At 38.8% G+C, this 22,413-nt stretch overlaps 1 protein-coding gene across 1 annotated transcript in view; it reads left to right on the top strand.

The window, feature by feature from the left end:
* Positions 1–21,306, top strand: part of LOC101891329 (polyhomeotic-proximal chromatin protein) — a 31,424-nt gene extending 10,118 nt beyond the window's left edge. Inside the window, exons 2-5 of the mRNA XM_059120951.1 lie at positions 14,164–16,013; positions 16,088–16,673; positions 16,740–18,901; positions 19,784–21,306. Of these exons, the coding sequence (XP_058976934.1) occupies positions 14,164–16,013; positions 16,088–16,673; positions 16,740–18,901; positions 19,784–20,670 (5,485 nt within the window). The 3' untranslated portion in view covers positions 20,671–21,306. The remainder of the gene's footprint in view (positions 1–14,163; positions 16,014–16,087; positions 16,674–16,739; positions 18,902–19,783) is intronic.
* The last annotated feature ends 1,107 nt before the right edge of the window (positions 21,307–22,413 follow it).

The raw sequence follows: 22,413 nt of genomic DNA on the forward strand, positions 1-22,413 counted from the left end.
TGATGACTTATGTGTGAATGCAAATGTATACGGCCAGGTAATTTCAGGGGACATAATCATTATAATTACACATTTCAAATGGAAATTGTAAGGAAGAGAAGGTGTGAAGAATTTTAACAGGGAGTTTGAAGTTATTTTAAACCCCGGAAAAAGGGAAATAATACACTTGAGCAACCAGTTATTCTCAAAATGTCTTTTATTAAATACCCTGAAAAGCAATATTCTAAAATCGTACTGTTCTTATATAAATGGTGATTCTTAAGAGCTATAGGAAAGCTTTCCAAGAAAGACATGTAATTCAGAAGAATTCACAAAATCTACATTTAAGTTGATAGTATGACTCATATATTTTAAAGTTTTTCGGATTATTCCGCGTACACTTTGAAAACGGCTGCGTCTCAATTTGTTTATCCTCTTAGTTCTATTTTGGCATAATTATTCCAACATTTCTGTCGGTATTTTACGTAAATTAAAGATGGTTAGTCTGTAGAGACATGAGCCTTAACACAGACCCACAACACATAGACTAAATAGTCTAAATCCAACGATCTAGTCGACAAATCGACGACTAGTTTCGTACGTGATATAAAATATTCACCGAACTCACCTCTCAAAAAGTCAGGTGTCATGCAAGTCAAGCTCTTGCATTTTCTGCAAAAATAGGTTCGATATTATCTCACGGTAGCTCTCACCATTCACAGTTACGTTACGATTAGAAGCATCTTTGAAGAAATACGTTCCAATGATGCCACCAGCCTATAAATTAGTTGAGCCAAAAATTAGTTTTGCCGATGAACACAATTCTTTGATAAAAAAGTGGATATTCGGACAACTTTCCAAAATTCCATTTACCAGAAATTACGATAAGTCGTTCGGCTTTAATTCTTTATCCGCAAAATTTTCCTCGTGGCTGGGTAAATTGCCGCCAACTTTGACGAATTGGTCATCATTCGCACTGGCCGATACAGCTGCTATAATTTCCTTAGTTGGCTCTCAACATAAGCGTGTTGATGGTTTAATATCCAAAAATGTAAATGATGTGCAAAATCTAGTCACAATAGCCCGAATATCCGCAATGACCATAAAAAGGAAAAAGCGCGCAATGAACTTCCTCAACAGATCACAAATTTTGACAATAAAAACGATTCATGGTTAAATTATAGATCAAACTAAAGATGTTTGACAGTGAAACAAAACATGAAACCTGGGTGACCTTTATGGATACACTTTTAGTTATTCCATTTCATGCGCCACTCTTTTGAATGAACAGAGATATAAGTGTCTAGTACTTAAGAAAACCAATTCCACCTAAAAGAAATTACAAAGGGTCAACTTTGCCGAAATTTAATCCTAAAGGCATGTGTATAGGTAGAATTGCATTTATATGTTGGGTTTTTTTTTTTTCAAAATTGTTCCTTTGACAACATCTAATTGCCAAACTTTGTATTCAGAAATTTATTGTATGAACTCAAATCAGAGTTAAAGTTATTTTATACGGTAAATTAAAGAAAAATTTCAGAGCTGGAAAATATTATTTGAAATTAGGTTAACCTTGATTTGAGGTTACCATGATTTTGACCCCAATTTTGATTCCATCGATTCTCACCAGTCCTTCTTGGAATTCCCCTGGACTGAAAAATAATTAAACTAAGAGATTTTAAGCCTGAAAGGATTCCATGGTCATGCCAACTTGATACAGAGATCTCATGTGTAATTTGAATTTTTCCAATAAAATCTGGGTAATTCTCTTGGCATAATAGCCAAAATAAAGGACTCTGAATGATTGAAATTCTATATATTTTTAAGTTTTGTATTACCTACATTTTTTAGAAAAATGACTTGTACCCAACATCACTCTGCGGGCGAGAGTATCATAAGTTTGTTTAGGTCAGACATTTTGTAACTCTTCAAAATATTTATGCTGGACACACTCCCCTTGAAGTAGACCAATCGACACATCTCGATGAGCTGAGTCGATATAAGTATTCATTCGTTCCAGAACTAGATTTGCAATTTCAAAAAAAAAAAATATAGGCTCAAAATAATTTTTGATTATGATTATTTTTAAAAAAATTGAACTTTAAAAAAAAAGAATAATCATAATCAATGTATCCTAATTTCTTTAAGGAATGCTTTCAATTTAGTCAAAAAGGGGTTTCCATACACACAGTAGTGTAGGGTAACACATGGTCAGTTCTGTCCAATTATAGCCACTGATTACTTGTAAAAGGCTTCAAAATTTGGTGAAACTAAAATAAAGCAACAAATATGAAAAGTAATCTCCAGAACAATACACATTTGTTTAGTAAAACAATTCTTATTTTTTATGTTTTACCTTGTTAATTCCAATTTTGTGTCCATATTGTGAAGTTTCCTCTCATTCCCAGCCCTTGTTATTAAAATATCATGTTGGCAACCCTAAACACTTTTCATCGCAAACTAAACAAAATTGCATTTTTTTGTTTTGTCGTCTATTCCCAATAATTCTATCTTTGTTTTACTCACATTGAATGCCATTACCAAGTGCTGGATGACTACTCAATATGCCATTTATCTTTTTCTGTTGCACTGCAACCATTAGTACTGCTTTTAGTATTTACCCTCACCTTCACTCTTTTTAGCCCCGCCGAAAAATCTGTATCTACAATTTGTCTCGACTATAAAATATCCATGAAATGCGCGCGCATTTTTAAATAATTTCGGAACATACTTTTTTCGCATCCCTCCTTACCTACCTACCAATCTACCATATCAAATTGTCGGACAATAAAGAAGGCATGAGTGTGTGTGCGGTGTGTAGATTTGCGATAAATTTTGCAAAATAAAAGATGGAAAAGTAAAAAACACACAGCCAAGCAATGGCTGAAACATGACAAAAACACGATTGTCACACAATTATACGTACATACATTCATACGAGGTATTTTTATAAAGAAATAAACAGAGCATTAATTCTCTGTGTTCTATTCTCTCTCTGTTGGCTGGCAGAGTGTCATGAGAAAGCAGCAATTTTGTTGGACTCTCGTTTTTTGTTTGTTTGCTCCACCATCATTGTTTTGTGTTAATGCATCTTAGGAGTGCGTATTTTCTTTTTGTTTTTATTTTTTCCTCCCTCTGTTGGGTTAATAACATTTGTGATTTGTTGGGGGTCTTCGGTTGCGCTCTCATCATGTTTTTATGCGAAAAAACCCCACTCTTCGTCGTCTCAATTGTTTTGCATTGTACCACACTGTTGTTGTTATTGTAGTTCTTCTGCAATGTCCCATCTCTACTTAAAATTAAAGGTTTTCACCACACAGCCAGCCGACTGACTGTCGTTTTTATTCGGCCTCTTTGAGGCAATGTTGATGTTGTTTCCTTCTCATTCTACCTCTGCTGTGTTGACAACTATTAATATGTAAAAAATCGCTATTATTTTTTATAATATCTAAACGATAGCCATTTTATATATTTTTTTTTTTAATATAGAAGAAATTATAAATTGATAATTAGCATAGGTATTCTCGAGAAATAGTATGATATTTCTCTAAGAAATAATTGCATTTCCAAACTCGTAAACACATAAGCATAAAATAATTTTGAAAGCGCTAAAGTTAGGATAAGCCGAAATTTTAAAATTTTAGACCATTTGAAAATAACGCTTTTGAAAATATTTCCGTAAAACTCGAGCTTAGTAAAAAATGTCGGATTTTATGAACATTTTATCATAGGTAGGTATTTGTACCCCGATTCCGGGCAGAACAGAATCGGGTCAACCAGGTTCAAAGACCCATATCTCTGGATCCAGGAAAGATAATAACACATGTTGTAGCATTTTGAAAAGGTTGCAGTGTCAACTATAATTTGGCATATATTTCGTGAACTCCAAAAAATGGGGACTTTTCCGACTTTTGGCGAATTTTTAAAAAATCGGGTCCAAAATAATTATGGATCCTGTCCTGGACCCGGACTTTCGAGTCAAATATCCGAGCATAAGGCTTCTTCCCCAAAGAAAAATACCTTCCCGGAATCAAGGTACAAATACATACTTCGAAAAAAAATATCAGTTTTTACTAAACTCGAGGTAACTCATGTTTAAATAAAATCCAATAATCGACGTTAAATTTCAATAAGATCCGGGATCCAGTAGCTATATGTTATTCTTGTTATTGTAAAATATCAATGTCAAATTTAAAAATAAAAAAGAAACATTTTGTCAAAATGCTGAATATCTGCTTTGACCATTATATAGGGGCTATGAGGAAATTATGACTAATATGGACAAATTTCTAGCAAATGGGATGAAACCCATTATGAAACTCAAATGCTACATTTAAAAAAAAGGACTTAAGTCGTAAAAATTCGAATTCCGACTAAAATTTCGAATACGAAGTAATACCAATTATGAATTCAACTAAAGCAAATGGGTGATTTTTAAGAACTTTAGGAATATAATGAAATATTTAAGATTATTTTATGCAAACGTTGACTTGACGGTGACTGCGCCACAATTGATACATCCGTTTGGTCCGATTTTATAACATTTCAGACGGTATCTCACGAATTTGGCCCTCCAATGCGTCATAGAAGTAGGCTCGTCTGCATAGACATTAGCTTCGACATAGCTCACAAAAAATTGTCCAAAGACGTTAAATCATACTATCTTAGCAGCCAATTTACCGGTCCCGAACATGAAATAAAATGTTCACCCAACTCGCCTCTCTCTACAGGGTGAGATAAAAAACACTTTGGTATTTTTTAGTGTCAACCTTGCTTTTCAAAATACTCTAGACACAATAGTCAAACGGATTGGTATCCGGAGATTTTGGTGGCCATTGTGCGCTGGAAATGAAGAGAGGAACCTCATTTTGTAACTATTTTGCTGATTGCGATGGCGCTGAGTTCTGTTGGAATGTCCAAGATCAGCGGCGTGATCTGTTTGCATGCTCAAGGCTTTTTATATACCCTCGAAAATATTTTCGCGGTAATCGGCATTTATTCTGATGCCACGGCCGATTAATACGAGGCAGTTCAGGCAGTTCACCACTTTCGTCCAAGCGAAGCAACTCTTTAGCACTTGTACTTTTTTGAATTCAATGGCTTACCCCGAGCTCATTTTTCAATATTTGCCGAATGGAATATTGCGAAATGTTCAGCTCACGAGCCATTTTCGGCCACTGCGATGCGGGTTTCGATCAAGTCGTTTCTTTGCTTTTCGAACCATTTCTGCTGATGTTGCTGTCCACTTCCGTCCACTTCCGGTAACGAGCGATGGTACGAGACACAAAATATATATTCACATTTAAATGCAGGAGTGCTCTAACGATAGCCACTTGTGATTTTCCAGCCAAATATAAAGAAATCACACTATCTCGCTTGAATTCCATCACGAATAACTTTTTTCTGGAACCTTCTTACCAAAATGCTTTTGTACACTTGTAAACAATATAATGAGCTGTCACTGGAATAATTTTAACAGCTATCGGACGAGTCGCTTTGAAATGACAGCAGTCTGAAGTTGGTTGCAGTTTTTTCATCTCGCCCTAAATAAAATCTTAATAAAAATATCTTGTCAGAAGTAAATTTTGAAAAAAGAAAATATTAAATATATGATTGCGCAAGGTTCCCCCCTTAATTCCACTGTGCTTTTATCCATTGATTTTAAAAATATATATATATTTTTTAATGGAGTGAAATAAGTCGGTCATACTAAAAAAATCTAATATAGCTTTTGTCATATCTACAATTACTAAGCTGTGGGTGAATTTTATGGTTTTTAAAAATTCAATATCAAATACAAAATTTTTCGACTCCCGGAACTTATTTTCATCCATACATTTTAAATCACTGACCCATTTATGCGAATTTGTAGTCACAATTAATTTTGTGAACTATTATTTATAGTTTATATAGTTTGATTTGTATATTTTTTTACATATTTCTCTTATTCTACTACAAAATGAGATTTTGTGAAAATACGTCTGTCATGGCAAAAAACGCCATGTTGACATCACTTCTCCCACAGACAACAAATGAGTTTCTGTTTAAATTGGGATTTGTTGTTGTTTTGTTCTCTTCTCTCTCTGTTTTATTTTTTGCCTTGCTCTTGGGTGTATAATTGATGATGATGATGACGGACAGCAGGACTGTCTGCATTTTTTCGTTCATTCGCCCTTCGTTCCTTCCTTCGCTTCATTTCTGGTTTCCATGTTTGCTGTGTACGTGTGTGTCAATGTATTCGTACACACTGTGCGTAGGTAAAAACCATGGCGTTAACCAGTGCAGCCCAGCCAGTGTAGAAAGAAAGAAGAAGAAGAAGAAACATGTTTTCTTCATTTAGGAGCCGGCGCAGTGAATTTTTATGACTAAAACGAAGTGGAGGAGGAGAGTAAAGTTAAGGGTGTTGGCACATGGCTTGGCGAGTGAAGATGAGTCTGAGGAAGAAGGTCGGTCGGAGTAGGACGTATTTAATGTCTGTTGCATCCATGAAGTTTTCAATGTTTTTGTTATTGTTGTTGTTGTTACACCCCCTTTGGGTATGTGTGTTATTGTTGTTATTGCCATAGCTGTTTGTAATGAATGATAGCATGTGGCCAGAGAGTCAGACAGGCACACAAACCTATAGCGTTTGGGACGGTTTGCCTGCCTGCCTGCCTGTCTTTATGGTTGGGCTTTCTGTGCTGTTTTATTTTTTTGTCATTCGCTTTGATTTTTTGTTGCCAGCAAAAGCCATTGCTATGCTCCCACACAGGGTTTTTTTTTGGTTTTGGGTGTATTGTCCTCTCTTATCTCCCTCTCCGACGATTCCACCATGTTACTTTGTTGCTTTTGCCATAACACAAAACCCCCAAAACTTGTAATCCCTTTATGGAGCAGATCCCTTAACTCAACGTTTTTGATGTTGTTGCTCTTGTTTCTCTTTGGGTCTTTTTTTGCTGGATATAAATCAAGGTTGCCATGACAATTTGTTTTTTTTTTTTGTTTCATTCCTGTCAACCAAAAGCCTGTTTTCCATTCCCTTTGGCATGGACGTTTTTTTCCTGCTGCTGCTGTTCCTTCATCTTCTTTCGATAAATCACAATTATATTATGTCTTACTTTGTTGCTTTGTTCTCGTCCAGTCTCTTTGTCGTCCATAACCATGGACACAGAGGATTTTTTAATTTGGTCGACAACATGACATGTTTCAATATGGAGATGGTTGCAAGGGGTTTTGCAACTCAATAAGGACTTCCTCAAAATAGCTTCTGGGAGTTTTGAAGAATACCTTCTCGCCTTCTCTAAGAAGATCTTCTGCCCTTTTAGAAGAATACTCTCTGGCCTTCTATGAGAAGACCTTCTGGCCTTTTAGAAGAAGACCTTCTGGTCTTCTATGAGAAGACTTTCTGGCCTTTTAGAAGAAGACCTTCTGGCCTCCTAGAAGAGGACCTTCTGGCCTTCTATGAGAAGACCTTCTGGCCTTCTATGAGAAGACTTTCTGGCTTTCTATGAGAAGACCTTCTGGCCTTCTATGAGAAGACCTTCTGGCCTTCTATGAGAAGACCTTCTGGCCTTCTATGAGAAGACCTTCTGGTCTTCTATGAGAAGACCTTCTGGCCTTCTATGAGAAGACCTTCTGGCCTTCTATGAGAAGACCTTCTGGCCTTCTATGAGAAGACCTTCTGGCCTTCTATGAGGAGACCAGATCTCCTGGCTTTCTAGAAAACGAATTTCTGCATTCTAGAAGAAGTCGTTATGAGCTTCCAAAGGACCTTCTAGAGATCTAATACCAAAAAGAAGACTAGAAAATTGTACACTTTTGGAGATATTCAAAAGATTAGTGACCGGATGTTTGAGTGCCTTCTAAACATAGAGGGCTTCTAAATCCGGAAAGTTTTCAAGATGACTTCTATAGATGTGAGATTCTAAAGAGGTATTTAATAGATACATGATCTTCAAGCAATCTTCTATGGATAAAACACGCTCAAGAGGCCCTCTATGGATAGAAAACCCTGTAAAGGCCTTATATGTATATAAAAGGTCTCCTAAAGATAGAAGAACCTCAACTCTACCTCTATTATATATGCTAGGCCCTGAAAAACCATCAAGAGGTCTTCTAGATAAAATACCCTAAGGAGGTCTTCCAGGAGGTCTGCTAAAAATAGCAAACCCTCGAGAGGTTTTCTATAGGCCTTCGAAAGGTCGCCTATTGTTACAAGTCCTTGCAAAGGATGCAGTTTAAATACCCTCAAGAGGCCTTCCATACATAGAAGTCCTTCTAATGTTCGTCTGTATTGAGAAGATCCTCAAGAAGTCTCCTATATATTGAGGACCCCTATGGGTATTCTATAGATAGAGGACCTTCTAGAGGTCTTCTATAAATAAAAGATCCTGTGGAGGCCTTCTATGGATAGAAAAGATCTCCTAAAGATATGGTAGATGGTAGGCCCTCAAAAGGTCTTTATTAGATGAAATACCATAAGAGGTCTTATATAAATAGCAGAGCCTCGAAATGTCTTTTAAAAATAGAATACCATTAAGAGTTCTTCTAAAAATATAAGACCCGCAAGAGGTCTTCTATAGATGGAAGGCCTTCGAAAGGTCGTCCATAGTTAGAAGGCCTTGCAATGGACTTTTATACTTAGGAGTTCTTGCAAAGGCCTTCTTAGTTAGAAGACTCTCAAGGGGCTATATATAGTTAGAAGTAGTTCTAATGGTCGTCTATAGTTAGGAGTCCTTCGAAGAGCCTTCTATAGATAAAAGACATTGAAGACCGTCAAGAGATATTCCATAGATAGAGGAACCTCTGGAAGTTCTTCAAGGGGTCTTCTATACCTATAATTCCCTCTAAACGTCTTTAATAGACAGCAGAACCCTAAAGACATCTTCTATATATAAAAGACCCTCAATAGGTATCAAGAAGCCCTCAGAAGATCTCTAAATCTATTACTGTACTATTTCAGGCCCGCAAGTCCATATATTTGACTCTGATTGTATCTGAAAAAATATTTTTAAAACTCCACGATTGAAGTCTCTGGATTGCCCTGAAAAAATTATCTTAAAAATCCACGATTACAGCCTCGAAAGTTCTTCCTGTAAATGAATTTGAAAATTCTTGAAAAATCCAAGATTGCTTCTTCAGGTGGTCCTTAAAAATACTCTTAAATTAAAAAGCCTTGAAATATTCTGAAAAAAAATCTGTCCTTAAGAAAGAGGATGTTCCAAAAGTGGTCGAATTTAGGAGATCTTGAATAGATTAAGGTAGATTTTTTGTATTCAAAGGTCTAAAAAATACCATCAAAATGACCTCGGACATAGGGGCCTTTTTAATTAAGATGGTCTTCAAAAAATATCATTTTATGGATGGAAGACCAATCTCCTCGTTCTACGCCAGGGACATACACAGAAATGAGCTTCGAAAACATTTCAGGAGGTCAATTACCAAAAAATTTAGCTTTTTTATTTGAAATGTACAAAAAATATCAAAAACGAAACTATCGGAGGGGGGTCTGAGCACCAGGGTCTATACACTTCTCTAGATACCCCCTGCCTTCCATAACAAATAACGCATGACAAAATCTGCATTCATTTTCTGCAACCGTTGATGGTTATGATGAAAACGATGATGATGATGATGGGGGAGTACACCACCCAAAGGAAACCAAATACTCAACAAAGTTAGTGAAAGGGAGGGGAAGACAACAAAAACAGAAGGTTCATATTATTGCCAGAGAGAATGGTTGATGGTGGCGCTTTGCCATTCCGAACTTCTCGACAGCAGGAAGTGTAATCCCATACCTAAACTCGCATCGCAGTGACACCCTAAAACCACAGCCAAAAAAAGTGAAACTTTTCTAAAACTCTTAACAACCCTCACAGCAAACACTGTGTGATAAATTCTAACCCCCCGCAAGAAGTTTAACACCCTCCCCCACCTCATGTGACACCATACGACATTAATGTGCCACACAACAATAAGACAGCAAAAAAAATGGTTATTGTCCCCTTTTTTCGGTTGGAATTTCCTAAATTACCATATTTAGAGTTTTTAACTTTGTTCATCCTTTGGTCTAATTGCAAGGCACACCGACATGAACACACATACACACAGAGACATATTGGAAGGGTGGAACTACTCCGTTTGGCTTTTATTTCAACAAGGACGACATGTTTTCCCTTGCGGATGATGGGCAAAGAGCAAACGGGGAGAGAAAACAAAACAAAAAAATAAAATAAAATTAAGGGAGAATTATGACACAGATGTAAAAACATTAATGTTTACTTAACAAACTTCCCGGACCAAGGGCCCTGTAATGTTCTCCTCTTCCATGGCTACCTGACCTGACTAGTCATTATTACAAGTTATTTGCAAAAAAAAGAGAAGTAATCACCACATGCAATTCGTATAACATTCCATTAGGGGTTGAAAACTTCGCGCGGCCTTATAAAAAAAGGTGGCACATATTTTTTCTACAAAATTTTTGTTAAAAAAAATGCTGTCCTGTATAAGGACAAGTCGAAAAAAAGGGTTGAACTACTCACACCGGAGACACATTGGCTGGAGAACACTATGGCAAGAATTGCAATGCATGGCGAATTTTGTGTCTCTGGTGGTTTTGCTGCACTGTACTTGAAAGCTGAGATTCTTTTTTTGGGAAGGGTATAACGTGCGTGTCCTGATTTCCGCATAGCGGAATATTTGAGTTTACATTGGGGGTAGTTAGGAAAAAGCCATAAGTTTTTTTTTATTAATTGTGTTTTAATTGGAATGAAACTAAATGAAGGACTTTGGTGATGAGTGACTAACACATAATCAACACCCTGTTTCAATGGCAGCTAATATCGTCGGGGAATAAATAGGTTTCCTTGCAATTTTATTCAGAGCACAGATTTCCCTTTTTTCACTTTCACACTTACTGACGAGCAGCATTACTCGAAGATTGGACATTTTTTTATGGAGTCTATACTTTACTCTTTGTGTGAGAGCGCTCCAAAAAAGTGTTTTTTGAAAAAATAGAGTGGAAGCAGAATCGCTCGAAATATAGTGAGATTTTGCTCTATTTGATGATGTGTGTGTGAGCAATACCAAACCGGGTTCTATATGGTAAACTTGATTTTATAACATATTATAATCAGCGTCATATATTGAGTAGACCAGTTATTTTCTGGGAAATGCAAAAAAAAAGAAACAGCATACTTTTAGGGGAAGAAAAAATGATAAAATACTGAAACTATTTTTAGTGAATAATTGAAGTCTACATGTTTTGACGAAAGAAGTGTCATTGCCATTGAAAAACAGTTCGTTTCTGGGAAATACAAAATAATTGCATAGTTTTAGGAGTCGAAACGTAATAAATTAACATACAGTTTCCTGGAAATGTATAACTTTTCCTACACAGTGTTATCTATTCATATTGGACAAAGGGTTAATGACCTGAGGAATGTGGATATCCTTAGCATACTTTTAGGAAAACTTAGTATGAAATTGTCTACACCTATTGACGAAACAAGATGATATGTCAATGATTTCGAAAACTCGGACAATGGAATGAATTTTCATTATAACTTCAATGACCGGCGGCAAAGGAACGAACAAACAATTCGAGCTATCATTGGAAACAAACATGGCAAAATTTCGGAAAATATTTCGACTCTAAAGACAACACATGAAATTAGAGTCATATGTCTGGCGTATTTTTCCATTATCTTTATCTGTAGTATTTTTATAGCATATTTTTAGACGCTTCCCAGAATTTGTAATCTCTTTTAAAGCACCTATAGTATAAAGAAATATAAATGCTCTAAAAGTATAGAATAAATAAAAAAATATTTTCCGTAAATTTTTAAATTGTTGGGAGCTCCTTAAAGTATGCTATAAAATATGAAAAAAGTCACTTTACATATAACTCTAATTTAATCTGTAATCGGGTGACATTTCAAAGTAATCGATGGTTCTTTAGCGACGGATGACGGAAATTAGCAAAATCTCAGGAAATATGTTCGAATATTTATAGACAATAGAAAATTGATAGACAGAGAGCCGATTTTTAAAGATGCTGGTACATTAGATGGCGAGCTCAAAGCATAGCTTGATAGATGAGAGAAACCAGGTAGCTTTTTTTAATGAATGCCCAAAATGACCAGGAAATATGAGGCTCTTCCGGAGTATGTAATAGATGAAATGAATGACCTTAGGGGACTTTAAAGGAGAGTCGAAGAGTCAGGGAGCATATTTTATTATGAGGTGATGGGTCATGTAATTCCTTTAGAGATGGGCTGAAGATCCAGGACTTTCAGATAATCGCCCTTGGAACTCTCTAGAAAACTATTTTTAACAAAATATACTCTGAACCTTAATAAAATATTCCTAAAAAATCTCAGTTAATTTCTCTGAAGGTATTTGAAAGAAAAATGACGATTAACTCTAAGAAGGCATTTGAAAAAATTGTTTTAAAAATCAACGATAACTGCCTTTTAAGGTCCCTAAAAAAATATTCTTTAAAAAGTCTAATTGTGGAGATCCCAGGAGGTCCTTGAAGAAATATTCCTAATAAATCTCAAGAGCCTTGACAACATTACTTCCACTGAAGGTCCCTAAAAATATTCTTCAAAATCCACGAAAAATTTACTGAGGCTCAATAGAGGAATTGTTAAAAAATAAACCACGTTTACTTCTTCTAAAGGCTCATGAAAATTTTTTCTTAAAAATCCAATAATAAGGCTCTGATATTTCGTTGAAAAAATAATTAAAAAATCCTACTGCTTCCGAAGATCTTCTAAAATGATTTCTGTCTTAAAAACCCATGGAAAATAAAAAAATCTATGACAACTGACTCTCAGATTATTTACCTTGGAGATTCCTAGAAAACTCAAGCAAAGAAAAAATATTGTTTTAAAAATCACGATTTGTGACTCTGAAAAAGCAATCTTAAAAAATCAACGATAACTGAAGAATATTCTTAAAAATCAAAAAATGTCTTCCTTGAGGTTCTATACAGAAGTTCTTTAAAAGGCTAAAAAAAATCCTTGACGACTGACTCTCAGTTTATCCCATAAAATAATTTTTAAAAATCCAAGAGTACTCATATGGTCGTTTTAAAGATATGCATAATGAGATCATAATTGCATCCCCTCAAACCCAGAAAAAATATTTCTAAAAAAATCACGATATGTGTCTTTGAAGGTTTCAGAAAAACAATTTAAAAAATCTATAATTACTGCTTCTGAAGGTCCCTGAAAAGAGTCTTTAAAAATCAACAAATGTCTTCCTTGAGGTTCTATAAAGATATTCTTTAAAATTACTAGTTAATCGATTTCAAAGCTTCATAAAAAATATTCTAAACAAACCCATTTTAATTGCTTCTGATGATCTGTCGAAAGTATTCTTTAAACATCCAGGATTACTGCCTCCATTAAAAATGTTCCTAAATCTAGGAGTCGATGGAAACAATTTAGAGCAAAAACAGTGAAAAATGTCCCCGGATTCTACGAAAAAGTGCCTGAAAAAATTTACGATTGCTGCATCAGATTATTGCAAAATATTTTGATTAGTGACTCTAAAGATCTCTGAATAATATTCTTAAAATATTCATGTTTACTCCATCGTTGGTCTTTGGAAATAGGTCCAAGTAACAGGGATCTCTAGAGGCCCTTGATACAATATTCTTAAAAACCCACTATCTAGCTATCTAAAGGTCCATCAAAATTGTCTTAAAAACCCGCGATTACTTACTCTAAAGATCCTTAAAAAATATTCTCAAAAATTGAAAAAAATGTATTTTAAAATAGCCGTAATTGCCATTGAAGGCCCACTGCAATATTCCACAAAAAACCACCATCACTGCCACTGAATGTCCAAGAAAAAATATTTCACTAAAATATCTTTTAAAATCCAGGATTACTGTCTCTTAGGAAAAAAACGCCCACTGCCACACTACTGTCACTTAAGACTCATGCAAAAATATTCATAAAAATCCACAATTATAGCTTTTGCATTTTTTTTCTATTAGAGGAGTGTTTTTTTCTATTCTTGTCTGAGCTTCCCTTAAGGATATATCCTCTTACTTTATCTAACCCCCCTCCATATCATATCTTAGAATATTGCTTCCTCTTGTAGTAACATAGCAAAAAATCCTCACACTTTTCACATATAATCCCATAACTAACAATTTTTCGCTTCTCTCTCCCTCTCCCCCTAAATCAACAGATCAACAACGGCAACAAGAGAAAGTGAAAATTCGATAGCGACATCAAATACCACATATTTGCCAACGCAACCCCTCAAGGATAATTCCAATATACGAATAATTAAAGTCAATGCCGAACAAGCGCACTTAGTGGAACAAAAACAACAGCAACAACAACAATTGCAGCACCAACAATCGACTTCATCCCCTAGTACTGCGAATAACAACAACCACAACCACTTGACAAACTCAAAAGTCGTTGGTACTGCATCAACCACCACCCTCAACAGCCAAGCAACGAAAACAAATAACGCTGGCGAACGCCCTCTCAAGTGTTTAGAGACTTTGGCCCAAAAGGCTGGCATTACATTTGACGAAAAATACGATTTTGCCACGCCAACAAATACAACACCCCCACCACCACCACAACACCAACAAACACAACAGCTTCAGCATCAAACACCCACTGGCCAGATCCAACCACAACTGCAAAATAATCTCAAACAAACACAATTAGCTAATCTAAGGGCAGCATCATCCGCCTCCACCTCCACCTCCTCCTCATCTGTCGCCTCTACTCCCACCACCAATACCTACACCCATACATCCATTTCGATTGTTGGCAACGGCAGTGTCGGCGGTGCCAATATAAAAAGCTTCAAACTGGAGAAATCACAGAGTCCAGCCCAACAAGTGGCACCCGGTACGGTGCCACTACAGCTATCACCCGAGCAACTACAGCAACTGCAACAATTCCATCAGCTACAACATGGCTCACCATTTGCAGCCATTCAAGTCAAACAGGAATTTCCCACCCAGCAACATACCCTGTCGGCTGCGGGCGGCACAACCACGGAACTTAAACACACCAGCATGTTGGATGCCGCCACCCAGGGTCAGCTGCAACAGATGCAAATGCAGTTAGCTGCCGCTGCGGCAGCCGATGCAAATGGTGGAGCTGGACCCAATAGTCCGGCCAATCAACAACCTACCAACAATGGCTTACAGCCCCAACACTCCACCACCATCAGTACCATGTCACCCATGCAATTGGCCACAACAACGGGCCAGGTGGCCACAGCCAATGATTGGACCCAGGGACGTACTGTACAATTTATGCAGCCATCCACAGGATTTCTGTACCCCCACATGGTATTGCCTAGTAATCTGATACAATCGGGTCTGGGACAACAGCCAATACAAGTCATTACGGCCGGCAAGCCATTTCAAGGTGGACCAACACAAATGATTACCACCACCCAGAATGCCAAGCAAATGTCCATTGGGGGCAATGCCGGCTTTCCAAGTGGCACCACCTATGCCATACCATCCAGTCAGTCACAGCAAACGTTACTATTCTCCCCCGTAAACGTAATCTCCCAGTCACCGCAACAGCAAAATATCCTGCAAGCCATGGCCCAGCAACAGCAACAGGCCCAGCAGCAGCAGGCTCAACAGCAGGCGCAACAGCAGCAACAGAAGGCTGCCGTAGATGGCCAAAAGGGTCTGCAACAGAAGGTGGTGCAAAAAGTCACAACCACCACAAATACCGTTCAGTCGGCCACAGCGGCCGCCAATGTTGCCCAGCAACAACAGCAGCAGCAGGCCCAGCAGCAATGTGTTCAGGTGAATGCCCAAACAGCGGCCGGCATGGCTGGTGGGGCAACACAAATCATAAGTCCACTACAGCAGGCAACCGGGGCTCCCCAGCCGCTGCAAATTAACGCCCCCTGGGTACCCTTCTGGTCAAATGGTCTGCAGCAATTGGCTCAAAATCAGATAATTATACGAGGTACTCAGCCGGATGGAACACAGGGTGTTTTCATACAACAACCAACGGGTCCCACACTGCAGGCTCAACAACAAAATCGTAAGTTTTTGCCGAAATTTTAGTCAACAATTGAATTTAACTAAACCCCTCTCTTTTCATTCCATCCCCATCAGAGATAACCCTACAATGTACCCAGACCCCAACGAAGCAGCGCACCCAGCTGGATCAGCTACAGGCTGCAGCGGCCGCCAAACAACAACAGGCCACTGGTCAGGTGGCCAATGCAGCGGCAGCAGCAGCGGCCCAGCTACAGGTCAATCAGCAACAACAGCAGCAACAGGTTGCCACCGCTGCAGTGCAACAACAACAGCAGCAGCAGGCTGTTGTGGCAGCCCATTTGCAACAGCAAGCCGCTGCCGTTGTGACTGCCGCCGCCAATCAACGTGGCACCACACAAATTATGCCACAGGCGGGTGGTGCTCAAATACGTCCAGCCTCCTCGGTTTCCACACAAACGGCCCAGAATCAAAGTTTGCTCAAACAAAAGATGCGTACCAAACAACAGGCCGTGCGGCCGGCATTGCCGCAACTGAAACAGGAACCCAACACCGTGCAACAAGTCCAGCAACAGCAGGTGGTAAAGGCACAGGCAGCCACCGTGGCTAGTCTCCAGCAACAGATGACAGCCGCGGTGGCGGCGGCAGGTCAGCAGCAAGGCCAGCCGACAATGCATCAGGTGGTGACGTCGGGTGGAAAACAGTAAGTATTCCCACAGTATGACATACGTTTCTTCTAACTTCTAACCCACTGTACCCCTCCTTCCAGAATGGTGGTAATGAGTGCTGGCACACCGATCACCATACAAAATGGCCAGACTCTGCAACAGGCCGTGGATAAGCAGCAGCAACAACAACAGCAGCAGCAACAATTGCAGTTGCAGCAAATACAGAAACAACAGCAGCAACAGCAACAACTGCAACAGCAGTTGCAACAACAATTTATACAACAACAAATTGCTCAAATACAACAGCAGCAGGCCGCCGCTGCAGTACAACAGCAGCAGCAACAACAGCAATTGCAACAACAGGCGGCGGTCCAAGCCGCACAGCAGCAGCAACAACAACAACAGCAGCAGGTGGGTCAAGCCCAGCAGCAGCAACAACAGCCACAAATCCAACTGCAAGTTGGTGGTCAGACCTTCATAACCACACAGCAACAACAACAACAGTTGCAAAATCAAATTCTGCAACAACAACAACAGCTGCAGCAGCAGCAACAACAACAGCGCGATGGCCAGCAGCAGCTAGGCCAAAATATAATCCATCAAATTGTGGTTGCCCAATCGCCGCAACAACAGCAGCAGCAGGCCCAGCAGCAACAGCAACAACAACAGTTGCAGCAACAAATCACAGCAGCAACTGCTGTACCCTTCTCAGTGTCCTCGTCGACACCAGCCTCCATTGCCAGCTCGGCAAGTGCGTTGCAGCAGGTAACCTATCACACCAAGACCTCCAATTCACTGCCCACCACATCTGTGGTAACGATTTCCAATCAGACTGGTCCCTTGGTTACAAGTACCGTGGGTTTGAATCAAACACAGCTGCAGCAACAGCAGCAATTGATAGCCGCCACCATAGCTGCCTCGCAGCAACAACACCAACAACAACAGCAGCAGCAGCAAGCTCAACTGCAACAACAACAGCAGGCCCAACAGCAAATGGTGGCAGTTGGCCAGCAGCAACAGCAACAGCAACAACATGCTTCCCAACAACAGCAGCATACAACTGTTATGCCACCGCCATCTTCTCCCGCTCAAAACCCCATCTTAGCCATGGCCTCCATGATGAATGCCGCTGCTGGCGGCAATCTGAGCAACGCCGCCTCCACTCTGGGCAATGTAACAAATGCCACAGTCCCGATGACATCGCCCCTAAACAATGTTACAAGTGTGTCTTCCCTGCCTACCACACCCTCAAAGGGTGCAATGGATCAATTGAAAACCGTTTCAAGTGCTCCCACTACACCAAGTACCACGGTGACGGCGGGCGTGAATGCCCAGCATAACGTTCAAATGCTATCGGCTCCCTCAACGCCAGTTGTTAGCTCCGATGCCAGCCAGAAGGATACTCCATCAAAGGCGAGTGATCAAAATCGAATGGCAGATAATGCCACACCCACAGGCACACTAAATCAGAACAATCAAACAATGGCAACAGAAACAACAACAACAACCGCAAATGGCAATAGTATGGCGGGAAATATGGGCCAAACAACAACCACCTCTATATCGGCCGTAACAGCCTCCAATAATGGTGGACAAGATTCTACGGCAGTACCACAATCAATGGACACCACTGAAAACAACAGCAATCAGCAAACATCTGCGCCGTCCCAACAAGAAGATAACTTGGAAAACAAACAGCATCAGCAGCAGTCAAACGATGTACAATCCACAACCCAATCATTAAATGATAGCAGCAGTATTGCATCTCCCACAAAAACGCTTAGGACTGCCACTCAAACACCAAGCTCCTCGGACACCTCAACGCTCACGACAGCTAAAACAAATGTTGTGTCTACATCCCCCGAAGCAGGAGGAGGAGGAGAGTCTACAAACACTACCATGACACCTGCTGTTGCCACAACAACAACAACAAGTTCATGTGGCACGGCTAGTACGTCCATAACAACAACTACCACATCATCCAATAGCAGTAGTTCAACTACAACCTCAACGACCTATACCAGCACCACAACAGCTGCAGCCACTGCCACCACACCCACCACCAAATCCTCGGGTGTTTCACCGCCCAAAACCACACCTGGCGCCACAACGGCTAAGGTTGAAAAAGATCTACCCAAGGCCATGATCAAACCGAATGTCTTGACCCATGTCATCGATGGCTTTATAATACAGGAAGCCAATGAACCGTTCCCGGTTTCGCGTAAACGTTACACCGACAAGGATGATAGCGACGAATTGCCACGTAAGTTGATGTCTTGGGAGATTTTGTTTTTTAAATATTGGACTATTTTTTAGAGCTATGTCATGATGTTTTTGAGATTTTAAAAGGTGAATAGCCAGAGACAGATAGGTTAGGTTACAGGGTGCACAGATACACTGGATTCGGCATCAAGATACAAATTGGGAATGAAGGTTTACCTAGCCATTCTGCGCTTTTAGCAAACCTATAGACCATAATGAGAAAGTCAGAGTTTTTATTTCCCACCTACAGCTTGCTTGACAGTATGGGACATCGGAATAGTAGATTTTCTATCGTCTTTACCTCCTCTTCGTCCTCACATGCTCCACATCACAATTTTCCCATCTTGAGGTCAGATATCTGACCTACTGCCGTGGCCAGTCAATATGTCCGCCATGATTCTTAGATCAGGCCTACAAATTGATAGAAAAAAGAAGCACATGTTCTTCATCTAGAGATTGCCTTCCAGACGGCTTAAATGCTTTGCAATCGGATTTCAAGTGTCAGCTTCTTAGATGAGGCCTTTACTGAAACGTTTGACATAATAGCTTATGGGTGGTTTGGCAGTCTCATCGATTGGTAGATCAATCTCCATCTCCAAGATGAGTTTTCTTGCAATCAGCTAGACATTTAGTTGGAAAGGGATACCGAAACTGTTTCAGAAGTCTGAACTGGAGAAATATGAAAATTTTAAAATAAGGGAGTGCCTCAACTTAGCTATGACGTTATGTTATGTAGCAGACCTATAATTCCTATTATGGCTTTCGATCGACACCTTTTTTTTGCCTTGAGAACCTTACACTTTACTTTTTAGACCTAAGTTTCAAATTGAAAGCACATCCTTTAATAACATATCCTTTTTTCCTTGCATTTCATCCCACACAGAGAAAAAACAAGCCCTCGAGGACTCGTCATCGAATAACACGAACAACAACAATAATTCGCTCTCTTCGAGTCCTCTGCCACCGGATATGGTGGCTTGTGAACAATGCGGTAAACCTGAACATAAAACAAAACTGAAAAAGAAACGTTACTGTTCACCGACATGTGCCCGACAGGCAAAGGCCTCCATTGGACAAGAGCAGCCCAATCAAAATCTACAACAACAACAACACCAACAAAGTGATAATGGTCTTGGCATGGCTGGAGCAGCAGGATCAATGCCTCTCGGCACAGTCAATGATACGGCATCCAATCCCAACAACAACAACAATGGCATACCAATGGATATAAGTCATGCAATGGCGACACCCATGATTCCAGTTAATGTCGGCATGGTCGATACACCGCTGGTGGCAGCAATGCCTATGGTCCCGGCCCCCACATTAGCCCCAGCGCCCCTACAAATGCCAATGGCTGCTCCACTCATGAACGATGTTGGATCAGCTTCAGCTGCTGCTCAAATTGCCGCTGCCATACCCACAGCTGCGGCGGCCACCATGAATGCAATACCATCGGCTGCTGCGGTACAGCCAGCTGTGGATCAACAGCCTCAGATGGCCAATTGGACGGTGGCCGATGTTTGTGAATTCATAAGGAATCTGCCGGGATGTACAGACTATGTGGATGATTTTGAACAGCAGGAAATCGATGGTCAGGCGCTGCTGCTGCTCAAAGAAAGTCATTTGGTCAATGCCATGGGTATGAAATTGGGACCGGCTCTCAAGATAGTGGCCAAGGTGGAATCCATGAAAGAGGTGTCGGCGGCGGCCATGAATGCTGCCAACAATGCTGCAGCAGCGGCTGCGAACAATAACATGGATATGCAATAGAAAAATTAAATAAAATTGGTGTAAATAAACAGAAATAAATGGAATCGCAAGCTGTGGCTACCCATGCTTCCCTGGCTCCAAGTTTTAAGTCCACATAAATTGACTGTATTATATATATGGGCTTGCTGTTGGAATTATTTGCTTCGGACGAACCAAAAAGCCTGCTGCAGAAAATGAAGAATTTGCAAGATAAGCTATACATGGTGTACGCAGACGATGTCCTTTTTAGGCCCTCCTGTACATACATATATAAAACAATTAATTGCTAAGAATTTACTAATCTAAACAATTTGGATAATATATTTCTATTTTAAATTTAAATCTTACATTTAAAAAACAAAAAGAAAATGCAAAACAAGAACAACAAACTTAATCTTAATTATGTAAAGAAATTTAGTTTTTTTAACAATTTTACTCTGTGAAACAAATCATCATTGCTTCCTCTTCTATTAATTATGTTTTTCTTTTGCCACTCGCAAGAACCCCTTAAGAGTTGTCACCCTTACTTATTATTATGGTATTGTATTTATTTCCAACTTAACCCTTTTTAACCTTAGGTTATCTTTAAGATATCATTAGAATTATATTACACAATCTATCGGCAGATTGTTTCTAATCTCCCTATTCCACTGTTATTATTTTAGTTTAGAGTTTTTTTTTATTTTATATACAACAATTTTATTTGTCATCATTACTTCTCGGCCCCTCAAAGAAATGGGTTTTAATCCAAAAAAAAAAAAAAAAAACACATATGCAATAATCATCCACCTCTTCCAATTTGGTGGCCCCATGAATTGTTTTTAGTGTTTTTTTCTTTCACTGAAAATATATTCATTCACAGAAGAACCCATAATTTTGATTTTGATTTTTTTTTAGTCGATTTTATGTTTCATAATGCATAAGAAAACATCTTTTTTATTATTACATTAATAATTGAATAAACAAATAAATTCACTGGAAAGTGTTTAAAATATTGTAAAAAATGATTTTTGTTTTAAAATTTTGAAGTTATTTTCTCGTACGACCTCATGGACTCCTTTGCTGGAAAGTGATGACAGAATAGTTTATTCTGAGATTTATAGTGAAATATTGTATAGAATATTTCTTCAGGCGCCAACTCGAAAAAAGTCCGAGGAAAATTGACTAAAAAAGTAAGAATATATTTTCTGGATATATAATGGAAATAGAGTTTTCCTTCCCTTGGTGTCTAATAGTGAAATTTGATATAGAATAACTTTGTCTTTGACACATCAAAATGTGTTTTAAATATACATGAATTCTAGGCGTTTGGGTAAAATCTACATTTTTGTCGTCTTTTTAAAAAGGGATTTTAAACCATATTTTGAAAAAAGGGTCAAAAGACCATTTTGTTAACTTGCTTGAGGCTGAATTTTTTTCTGTCCAAAATAATCCTAGTTTTGGTATCTGCTATTGCCGAAGACACTGCATAGCGGATTTCAAGAAATCTTAATTCGAAAATTTCAAAAAATGTGAAAGAGGTGAAATTTGCTCCCTTTATTTATGTTACTTTGCGATGTAAACTTTAAAAACCCCTATTCACGTGTTCTCTATTTTAAGCGCTACTTTCATAATCTGCTGATTATATAATTAATTTTTTGTTCTACAGTGTTATATTTTTAAGGACTTCTTGGATTTTCCCATCGTCAACTTGTAAAAAGTCCTATTTTCAGGATATCATTCCCAAAAATGGTGGATTTTCAGAAATATTTGTCAAAGACTACA

Source organism: Musca domestica, unplaced genomic scaffold (genome assembly GCF_030504385.1).
Source record: "Musca domestica strain aabys unplaced genomic scaffold, Musca_domestica.polishedcontigs.V.1.1 18, whole genome shotgun sequence".
NCBI classification, from domain to species: domain Eukaryota; kingdom Metazoa; phylum Arthropoda; class Insecta; order Diptera; family Muscidae; genus Musca; species Musca domestica.